Source organism: Atta cephalotes (genome assembly GCF_000143395.1).
Source record: "Atta cephalotes unplaced genomic scaffold scaffold00012, whole genome shotgun sequence".
NCBI classification, from domain to species: Eukaryota; Metazoa; Arthropoda; class Insecta; order Hymenoptera; family Formicidae; genus Atta; species Atta cephalotes.
In genome coordinates this window covers 4,341,961-4,353,046 of record NW_012130076.1, presented here as the reverse complement: position 1 = coordinate 4,353,046, position 11,086 = coordinate 4,341,961, and the positions used below count along the sequence as shown (strand labels likewise).

The following is an 11,086-nucleotide window of genomic DNA, read 5'->3' as shown; positions in this document are numbered from 1 at the left end:
TATATATATATATATATATATATATATATTTATAGTCACTTTTTGTTTATTTGTATATGCTAAGGATAACTTCTTTCAAGCGTAATCTGTGCTATCGTTTACCTGTTACAAGTGTGCATTGTAGTTGCATTGCATGAAATATAACTATGCAATACTCCTGCAGTGCAACTCCTGTGGCAGGTCGCAGCACCATTTATATGTATATGTAATAGTTTTGTATCTACTTTATGTGAGTCGTGTGCGCAATTTTTTTTGTTTCCTACTAATTAATCTTGCTTATCTTTCAGCTTACTCAATTATTGGTTTGCGATTGGCTTCTCGAGATACGCACAATTCTTTGGCAAGAAATGGATGCAGAACCAGAAAGATCGATTGCAAATGTGTCTCTTGCTGGATTCCAGCGTGATTTGGCGTGCTTGAGACAGTTGTGTCAGCATATCCCGGTAAGCGTGAGTCCATAATTTCTATTTTAATTTTAATAAGATTCAAGTGGACGTAGTAAAATAACCTGTTCTTTGTAGCTGAACTTTTTCCATTCATCTTTTCTCTTTTGTTCTTCAACGTATAGAAAAAAGAAAAAGTTAATCGTGAAGGAGTTTGATTGAAAAAAACCAGACTTATTTGATTGTATGCATGTAATTTCTTTATAATATTGTTTATTATTTTTTTTAGTCTGTATTGGCACGAGTATTTCTATACGAGGCTACAGCACGTATCATGGCCGGGGCAACACCAGTTAAGACTCAGATCTTACTGGATCGAAGTCTGCATCACAGAAACTCGCGTTCTTCAATTATATGTGGAAAGGACCGATCGCAGGAGCAGAATAACAGTGAGAGGGAACATGCGGTCGCGTTATGTCTGGCGTGCAGGCATCTGCCGACGTTGCTGTTAGCCTCGCCAGGTGAACGGGCTGGAATGCTTGCAGAGGCTGCCAAGACGCTCGAGCGAATAGGGGACAGGAAACGTCTTCAGGAATGCTACAAACTAATGCGACAATTAGGCTCTACAATTACTGTTAATTAATGCATCGATTTAACATATTTTTATATGTTTTCATACTTATATTATCTGTAAGCGTTACATAATTAAGTTATATACTCATTTAACGGTCGGCTTTAGACACACTTCTCGGTTTGATTTTACAAATGATTGTTTTTTTTTTGTCAAACTGTTATTAAAATTTTTTTTCTTGTATTCATGATACTGTCGCTCTTGGGTCAGAGTGTTGCACGTATTACTTACGCTTAGCAGCCCGTCAAGACGCGAACAAAGAAGAAATTATGGATATGAAAGAAATCGCGACATAACTGGATAAAGAGTTGTCTAAATCCGATTGTACTAAATTGACTCATTGTATATATAGGACATTTAACTTATGCAATATTTATTAATTTTATTATTATACACCATTAAACACAATTTTTATTTGAGGAGCAAATTGCTCCATCTAATGAGACCTTTGATCACCAACGCCTTTCGGATCGAGCGTTAAGCTGTAGGTTTAACCGATTCCACTGTCGATCGGGATTGACTGTGGATCGGATTTGTGCGAAATTTTTCTCTGGCTTGCTTCGTTGCTATTCATTGCTCTATACGCATACAAACTTTAAGAATTTCTTACTCCACTGAGATAGCATCAAAGTCTTAGCCAAGCCTGAACTGCTGGCTTCTCTTTCTGTCGAGGTTTGTTATATGCCGATCGGATCATCTTAAACTCGGGCGGATCCACGTGCTAAATTCTCTCTCTGAGATTGTTCTGAATCGTCTACTGAAATTAAAGATCTACAGACTGTCCAATTTAAGTTTCAGAGGCAAAGCCATCGATGCAAAAAAAAATCAATATATAAGATTTTGGAGACTGTAAAATGTCGATATGTGTCTGAATGATCACGCTTATCAACTTTACAGTACCTGAAATCTTACATTGAATTTTTTGCGTCGATGGTTTTGTATTTTGATTCTAAAAAATCTCAAATTGGACGAGCTTGATTTATATTAATAGAAGAATAGATTAAGACGGATGGGGGCTTAATTCTTATATTCTCATTATTTTTTTAAATTTCAGTTTGTTTTCGTTATTATATAAGAAAAAAAACTTTCATTTAAAAGATTTCCTTTTCGATTTGAACTCTTCACTAAGCAATTCTCAGATGTTAATATTATATATTACGAATAATTTTATAGATGAATGTTTACTCAGCGTTGAATAATTCATGATTCCTTCTTAATTTTCTTATCATATAAGTATTATATATCAATTTATATACTAATTTAATCACCAAAGTATTTTGATCGTCTTAAATGTTCTATTTACTAATTTTGTTGTCATAGTTAGCTGTACATATTCTTGTTATTAAATTTATTTACTAATATCTTTTCTTTATATTTATTATTAAGGGAAGTTCTCTTTTTTGTGTTTCTTATGTATAATTAAGATGATTTTTGCTTTGATATAGGACTCAAGGTCAATCTTCCTAAAGAGAAAAATTCTTAGAGTAAGAGAATTTTCTTTTGATTCAGGTTCTAGCCTTCATAGTTCTTCTAATACAGCGAAAAAATTCAGAAATATTTCTGATTTGAAGTTGCTACAAGTCCAGCTGATAAATGCGATCTTACTGTACTTTCTGTTCCCTTTCAATCTTGATTTGGGAGTGGTGCTCTGATGGATAATTCTAGTGAGAATGTATTGAAATAGCCTCAGAAAACATGGCTGGTCCTATTGGCTCTGCCTCCTCAGAGAAGGTACATCTGTGAGATTGGATTCAATCCTCTTGCAAAAAAACAGATAGATATTCCTCTTAGAACTGCGCTTTATTTTTGGTCATCATGAGTCACATAGGTTAATATTGAGAAATCTCTTGTTAAACTAGGTAAACTTTTATTCAACAGAATTGAAAATATTTTCTAATATTGGAAGGTTGGATAAAAATCATATTAACCCAGATGCAATCTCCAATCGCTAGTGTGATACGAGCATAATATAAATTTTCGATCAATCGCGTTGCTCGATCCGTAACTATCCGTAACCGTAACAATCGAGCAACGCGATTGGTCGAAAATTTTACTATTAAACCTAATAATAAAATGTTAGAACTTTGTCCGAGTTCTCGGATCGAGAAATGTGTAGCTAATTAATTTACACTTTTTACGGAAAATCGGCAAGTTGATTGGCTACACATTTTTCGATCCGAAAACTTGGATCGAGTTCTAGTATCATGGACATTGGGCTTTACGGAAAATGTGTGTGACTAGCTCTAGCTGCGTTCGGTAATGCAAATCTGAAGCGGAGTGCTCTTATAGCATATGTCACGTGCACTGTAAGAGAAAAAGAGCACTCCGATTTCTGTTGTCCCTCAGATTTTCGTTGTCGAACTTTTAGGCCCATTCCGCACAACTTACATAACCATATGCATAAAGAAAATTATATTTCTGTCATAAAGATAAAATGTGATTGGATGATTTTCTTTATGCAGTTATGCAAGTTGTGTGGAATGGTCCTTAGCATGCCTAGCCATTTTGCCGTCTTGAACTCACCCATGTGTTTCCAGCTTAATGATATGCATCATGTGACGTCACGCGAATTCCAAAATGTTGATTCCACATAAATTGTGTGCACTGTATCGCCTCTCTAGAATATCTTTTCTTCTGTGGCAACGGCAGTAGTCGTGAGTTGGCTGTGTATGTTTGTTAACATTTTCAAATTATTCTTTAAAATTCAGGGCGAATTAGAATATTCTTCTTTTTTTGTATTGAAAATAAATATCTACATTTGTTTGCTGTTATATGACCGCTTCTATTTTGGTTAGAAAATATAAAACTCTAGACTTTGTTGATTCTACTCGCGTTAAGCCACGTGCATTTTGCACATTACACATCGCACGTAGAAATTTATCTGATAATATTGTTTGTTATCGACAAATCACATTTTTCATTGCATAAATTATCACAATCATGAAATTTTATGTTATTTGTCATTAGATCTGTACAAAAAATTGTAGAAACATTCGAATTAGGTTAAATTCCTCTGGTTTCTGCCTTCAAATGAAGACGATACCACCCTTATATAGGATAAGATCTGCAAACGACGTATGAGAATATTCAAATTGAGTAAAAATATTCTGTTTCATCCTAAATTTACAATAATATTATAATTTATTTAATTTTATTTAATTTTATATTTATATTGTGTGGTTTTTTAAAGAAGTCCTTAAGTCCTTCATGTATATTGTGATTTTGTTTCAGCGATTGCATATTTGTTTTTTTTTTGCAGTTTAACACATTACCATGACCAATTCAAAGGGTTATAGACGTGGTACGAGGGACTTGTTCTCCCGCAAGTTTCGTAAACATGGAACTATTCCCTTGTCTACATACATGAAGACATATAAAGTCGGCGATATCGTGGATATCAAGGGAAATGGTGCCGTACAAAAAGGTATGCCGTACAAAGTCTATCACGGCAAGACTGGCCGTGTGTTCAACGTGACAGCACATGCCCTGGGAGTGATTGTGAACAAGAGAGTACGTGGACGTATCATCGCCAAGAGGATTAATGTACGCATCGAGCACTTGAGCCATTCCAAGTGTAGAGATGATTTCCTTAAGCGCGTTAAGGAGAACGAGAGACTCAGAAAGGAGGCAAAGAAGACGAACGTTCGCGTCCAACTCAAAAGGCAGCCTGCTGAACCTTCTAAAGCTCACATTGTGTCAGGACGTGAAGCTCCTATCTTGCTTGCACCTGTTCCATATGAATTTATTGCTTAAAATATTAAATAAACTAAAATTTTCAAAGTAAAGATTTGCGTTATTTTTAATATAAAAATTCATCACATTAAATAACATTAAATTAAATAAACATATAAATGTAATTATTAAATTAAAATGAATTAAAGTTTATTCAATTAGATTTTAATTTTATGATTAAATTGTACTAATAATATTACATAATGTATTGAAATCAACGATTATCGTTAGCTTTTTCCCCAAGCACTGAACCTAACATTAAGATACTAATTAATGGAGACAATTAGTAGATATGATCCAATTCAACAAAGTGATACAAATTTTTAAATATTAAATTTTTAATGATATATGCAACTCTAAATACATTTGTTTATAAAAATCTAATAATGAATTTATTTAGAATTACATATCATTAAAAGTTTAATATTTGAAATGTTTTATCATTTTGTTCAACAATTGATTCATTAACTGTCCACTAACTGGTACATTTATCTTACATAATATATCACAGTTTAAGAATCAGAATAATTGAATAAGATTGTTTTTCTAAGAACATTATTGTGAACAAAGTGGTAATACTTTGTTTAGAGAAGCCAATTTTGATTTCGTGCTACAAATTTATGTTGCTACTCCTAATACGATAAATAAGCGAAATGCATAGTCTCATAACAATATTTTTATTCTCAGTCATATCTTTACATTTGTATAGAATCTGAACGTGCTAACGTTTCTCTTTATATCAATGGACACGTTTAAGTTATTGTAATAAAGTAAATTATTCATTCTCTTCAAAAGGCGGACTAGCTTTTAAACATAAATAAATATAAAGCATCACCTAATACTTCTCAATTTTCTCCAACTGCTGGTTATATACAAACCAAAAATTCTATATAAAAATTTAGATAAATTATATAACTATTTTTCGCTTCTCTTTTTATATTCTACGAGCCAAAACATTATCAAACATCGTATATCCATCATTCTCATAAATAATCTGACAAACCATTAGAACATTCAAAAATTCACATATACCGCGCACTTTGTTAAAATACGAAATTAGCGTATAGGAGTGCTTATCTTCAATTGCTATTCATATTAAACTTTAACTACAATCTCGCGATTGGTAGAACAGGATATAACCAGTTTCAGAACTCTTCTGAATATCTGATGTGAGTCCATAAAAATCTTCTATAGTTGACGCATCAATTTTCTAAGGACATAAAAAGATATATAAGATTATTAATATTCTTTCTAAATACTTATATGGGGCAAGGTATTAAAGCAGAAACACTTACGTCAACCATATCATCGTCGAAGAGCAACCAGAATCCATGACTTTTAACTATAGAAATGTAATGCCCTCGATTAGGCCCACTTCCACAATGTATCACAACTGCCACCAGATCATATAAACGATCTGGATTTACAGCATCATCACTCTATAATCAAATTACATAATTATATATTATATTTAAGCAGTGAAATAATTTATTGAAAGTTTTAAAAATATTATCATTGAAATAATTAAAATTATTTAGAAAGAAATATATGATGATTTGAGGTTTATTATGTTTTCATAAACAATATCTATGAATACTAACAGTATTGAAAAGTCTGAGCTCCAATGGAAAAACTACTCTGTGAGATACTTTTATGTGACGATTGTATTGTTCCACGTATTTAAATCTTTTTAGATGCAACGCTAATATCATAGGTAGTTTTTTCACTCTCATTCGTTTCTGTAATTAAAAATGACCATATTTCAATAATTTCAATAATCGATTTATGTGATTTATCCAAAAGATAAACGGTAAATCAAATATCGTTTCATTAATACCTGAGCTTCCTGGTAACTGCTGCAGTGATCGCATTTAAATTTGTTGTCACTACACAGGGTCTCTGTATTGGAGAAACATCTGAGGCAGTGTGTGATCGACGTATTTTGATCTACGTCAACTTGCAGATCGAAGAAGTCCTCGTCTTTGCTAGAGACAGTCTCACAATTAAGGCAGCGTGTTTCCGACGTCAGTATCCCTTGGAATATTTCGTGTACCCATGTGGGCTCTGGTGGCGAACCTGCAGCATCTCCTGCCCCACACTTTCCTCCAGTCGGCTTGCTCTGAGTTCTCTCCGCTAATGTATGAAATCACGACGGTAAATATCGTGCTATGAGTATCATCCAAGAACGATAAACAAATACTCACCCAAAATAATTTCATTTATGTGATTTATAAGGAAGTTCAAAAATTCATGTGCATCTTGTTGCATATAATTATCAAATTCCTCTGAAAAAAAAAAGATATTAAAGTTATGACGATGATACGACCATTTGATACTACAAACATTTCAAAGCATTCTTTGATTGATTAATTAAAATTCTTTCTTCCAAATGATCAAATTAAAATTCTTTCTTCCAAATGATCAAATGCTTTTTATTGCCAAGTGAACTGCATCCAATGTTACTGTACTACAAAATTTAAATTTCTGTATCTTTTAAAATACTCACCTTTCTCTTTCCTTAATCTGGCGATAAATTTCTTTGGCGCTATAGAACCTACTTTTTTCTTTTGGGTTGCAATACTGTAAAACAGGTCTGCCAAACATGTTAGCAGAGTTTCTTTAGTTCGCTTATTTCTAGCTTTGTATTCCAAAACCTTTTCTCTAAACGGTCGACAAAAATATAAAGCTTGTAGCACTGAATTGCTATAACAGGTATTACCAAACTGCAAGAATATATTCTTATTACAAACACAATGAATTCAAAATTTTCACTACATCAATTTCATGTAACACAGTACTTACATTGACTAAACCAAAGTAGTGTTCATTAGGTGGAAATTGATCGGAGCCAATATCTCTTTCCAATTGGGATATGGTTGTACCCTAAAATTATAAATAATAGCATATAATAATTCTACTGTTTAATACTTATTGTTATCTTAATAATGTAATGTCAAATGTATACATATAAATAAGAAATTGAAGGCTGAGATAATTTTATTTTACGCAAGTATAAAACATATATAAGAATCAATGACAATGTAATTATGTAAAATTACAATATTTGCATAATTACATTATTGCTTTAGTAACTAAAAGATGTTTTCTATAATTTAAGTAACAGTCAATACAAACATTATCACATCTTCCTTGGCATTTTATGAAGATAAAATGACATTTATTTCGACTGTATCTTCCAAAAGAAAAGCAGCCATAGCTATCAAAAGATAATAATGATTTAATTCAAAGCGACATATAATGAACTGATAAGATCCTCGTCATATTTCTTATTTCTTTGTTCAAGAGTCATATGGAATAATTAAATAAAATATATATTTTCATAATGTAGTAATCTCCTTTTACGAAAGAATATATGCAGCGATCGCAATCACAGCAATGCATAATAAAGAATTGAGTGTCAAAAACTAGATACGATTGAATTCTCCCGTTCGTATCTTCATTCTTCCGACGAAGATAATTTTTCCAAGAAGAAGAGAAGAGGGAACTTTACCATTTTATGACACGATGACGTGAGCGTAACACTGGCAAGCACTTAGCATAGACTTCAGCAACGACGTAAACTCCATCGTACTGCGACGGATGTTGACCGGGATTTGTCGGCACTCGGCTAGAGCATCTCTATCAGTGAGAGGAGCGGAGGGGGACGAGGTGGGACCGTCGTCACACTGTAACAACAGCGCCGCTTCCTGGCGCCGTTCCACGTGTCGCACGTGGACAAATTCCACTGTGATGTTGCGTCCTCGACGTGTTGAACCGATCGTAGCGTAGAGTAGACAGGTGGATGAGATAACAAGAGTAAGATGGATCTAGAGAACAGATTGGCCGCAACGTAACCTACCGACGTATGCGCGTTCGATGCTCGCGATGAATTAGCTGGAACGAACTCAAAGTAGTTGAGATCCCAATTCCGTTGTGCGGGCTTTCCGTAAGCAATCAAAATCTGCGAACTCTATCATATTGAAGGGGAGAAGGAGGTAGCGAGAGGAAGTGATATTCCCCGTAGAAAAAGATACAGCCTTTGCCATAAGTATATAATCATTCTCAATTTATTGCATTTTCTTGGAAACGATAATGAAATCAAAAAGAAAAATAACGAAATGTTAAAATTGTCATAAAAATAAATAATATTTTTTAATATATCTGTTTTTTATATTGTTTTTTGTTAAATATAGAATATTTACGTTAATTCATAAGGGTGCTTTATATTTTTGGCCAAAACTGTACATAGATGGTTAGTAACTAGTTATCTTTGTTTAGAGATTTTGATTGGTTGGTGATTATAACACCTTGAAAAATTAAAAACATGAGACTTTCTATTTATTATTAATACACGAGACAATTTATTATTTGTTTCAATTAAGAATACTTTTGTAGCAGTAGTACCTCTTTTGAACATATGAATATCTATTCACAGCCAATGGCTTGTAATTTTTTTACTGGACCAATCGAAAAGTCCTGTGTTGAATTGGCCAATTAGCGACGTGGACAATTAAATGCTATTCAGAAGTCGATCGTACGATAAATGAAATATCAGTTAGATTCTATGAAAGAGATATTAGGAACAGAAGTAAATGTTATATCTTATTTATATCCAATATGCATTATGTTTAATCCCTATTTCTAATTTTTTATTTCTCTAATATTTAATAATATATATTTGTTACGGTTCTAATATTTCTTCATTGTGTGTAAGGCTGAAGGTCATCGAACGTGTTCATTGGCTGCTAACGCGCATGCGAGTCTTATACCATAATATAATGGCTCTACTCCGATTACTGACCATACGATAAATACGATTTCAATATTCACAGATTTCTAAATGATTTTTTAGCCATTATTGATAGTTATATTAGAGGCGATATTTTGTTACAATGGAGAGAAAAAATGCTATTCAAATTAAATGCAATACATTACACTTACATCGGATTTCTGTCTTTTTAAAGCATGTATCAATTATACATTGAAAATTAAAAATTAAAATTTAATTAATTAAAATAAAACGGATAAAAATTACTAAATTGGGCAAATTTTTAATTTGCAATCGTTAACTAAATAAACAGAATGGATTGTAATTTTATTTATCTGAATGAGTATTTTAATGCCCATATTTATAATCAGAACTTGTTATTTAAGAAAACCATAAATATAAGGCTTGTTTATAAATATAGTTGTAAATAGCGAAACCGTTTTTTTTATTCAATTGGATCCAATTCAAATTCAAGTGGATTCAATTAAATTCAATTGAATGTAAATGGATTCAAAAACTGCATTTCCTATTCAGAATTGTGAATTGAGCAGTATTTACAATGTATGTACAGAAAAAGCTGATATTATTTTTATATTGAAAGAAATATGCTTCATGTAATTTTTATAAATGAATAAAAATGCATTTCGGATTGAAAAGAATTTATTTTAATATTCGCGTATTTTTGAAAATTTGAATCCATTTCAATCCATTTCAATCCATTCTCGATTACTGAAAATTTCCAATGCGTCTGTGATGCATGTGGACTTATGTTTAATTGCGCTTTCTTTTTCTTGAATAGTCAATTTAATTTCATTTCATTACAGAAAAATACCAGAAAGCGGGTTATTGCCGTGTTTTCATCTATTATTGCTAATGCATTGGTAATGAATGAAAACACAGCGATAATCCGTAAACCTTCTCCCAGTAAACGAGAATAGATCAAAATAAATTCAGATTTTCAGAAATACGGATTCATGAATGTTAAAAATGAATCCTTTTCAATCCTGAATGCATTTTTATTCATTTATATGAATGGCATATATTTCTATGCTTTTTAATTTAAAAATAATATTATAGTATTTTTGTGTAGTATGGTGTACATGCGTGAATACTGCTTAATTAAAAATTCTGGAATAGGAAATGCAGTTTTTCAATCCAGTTGAATCTAAAAATAATCTCAGTTATTCCTGTGCATTGTGAATATTGTTAAATTCAAAATTCTGAATAGAAAATGCAGTTTTTCAATCCAATTGCATATAATTGAATCCAATTGAATTCAATTAAATCCAAAAAAATATTCTTTATTTAAAATACGCATTTAGATAGAAAAAAATTTCAATCTATTTTAATCCATTCTCGTTTACTAGGAAAAGGGAGAGAATTGGCAAACTGCTTCTTCTCTGATTGGACGCGGTCATCAAAACTCCATAGGAATGGAAAAGATTGGGGAAACTGGTTATGTGCTTCCGTCCTGATTGGATGCGGCCGGCATTACAACTCTATTCACGTGATCAGTTTGCCATTCAGTCTCTTTCTCTCTCTCTCTCTCTCTCTCTCTACTCTCTCTCTCTC

At 32.4% G+C, this 11,086-nt stretch overlaps 3 protein-coding genes across 4 annotated transcripts in view; 2 read left to right on the top strand and 1 right to left on the bottom strand.

Annotated features, from left to right (window-relative positions):
- Positions 1-1,416, top strand: part of LOC105617217 (sterol regulatory element-binding protein 2) — a 4,869-nt gene extending 3,453 nt beyond the window's left edge. Inside the window, exons 5-6 of the mRNA XM_012198784.1 lie at positions 288-443; positions 673-1,416. Of these exons, the coding sequence (XP_012054174.1) occupies positions 288-443; positions 673-1,026 (510 nt within the window). The 3' untranslated portion in view covers positions 1,027-1,416. The remainder of the gene's footprint in view (positions 1-287; positions 444-672) is intronic.
- A 2,219-nt stretch (positions 1,417-3,635) lies between these two features.
- LOC105617216 (60S ribosomal protein L21) lies at positions 3,636-4,799 on the top strand. Of its 2 annotated transcripts, none has more exons than XM_012198781.1 (2): positions 3,636-3,681; positions 4,274-4,799. In XM_012198781.1, exon 2 carries the CDS (start codon positions 4,288-4,290, stop codon positions 4,765-4,767), a length of 480 nt encoding a protein of 159 aa, XP_012054171.1. In that variant the 5' UTR covers positions 3,636-3,681; positions 4,274-4,287; the 3' UTR covers positions 4,768-4,799. The 2 variants fall into 2 exon arrangements, with proteins under 2 accessions (XP_012054171.1, XP_012054172.1); XM_012198782.1 differs by having other exon boundaries at positions 3,656-3,685.
- A 612-nt stretch (positions 4,800-5,411) lies between these two features.
- The window catches only part of LOC105617355 (ubiquitin carboxyl-terminal hydrolase 46), an 18,863-nt gene continuing 13,188 nt past the window's right edge, over positions 5,412-11,086 (bottom strand). Inside the window, exons 2-8 of the mRNA XM_012198916.1 lie at positions 7,549-7,629; positions 7,253-7,469; positions 6,951-7,031; positions 6,584-6,879; positions 6,348-6,485; positions 6,042-6,185; positions 5,412-5,956 (exon numbers count right to left, since the gene is read on the bottom strand). Of these exons, the coding sequence (XP_012054306.1) occupies positions 5,849-5,956; positions 6,042-6,185; positions 6,348-6,485; positions 6,584-6,879; positions 6,951-7,031; positions 7,253-7,469; positions 7,549-7,629 (1,065 nt within the window). The 3' untranslated portion in view covers positions 5,412-5,848. The remainder of the gene's footprint in view (positions 5,957-6,041; positions 6,186-6,347; positions 6,486-6,583; positions 6,880-6,950; positions 7,032-7,252; positions 7,470-7,548; positions 7,630-11,086) is intronic.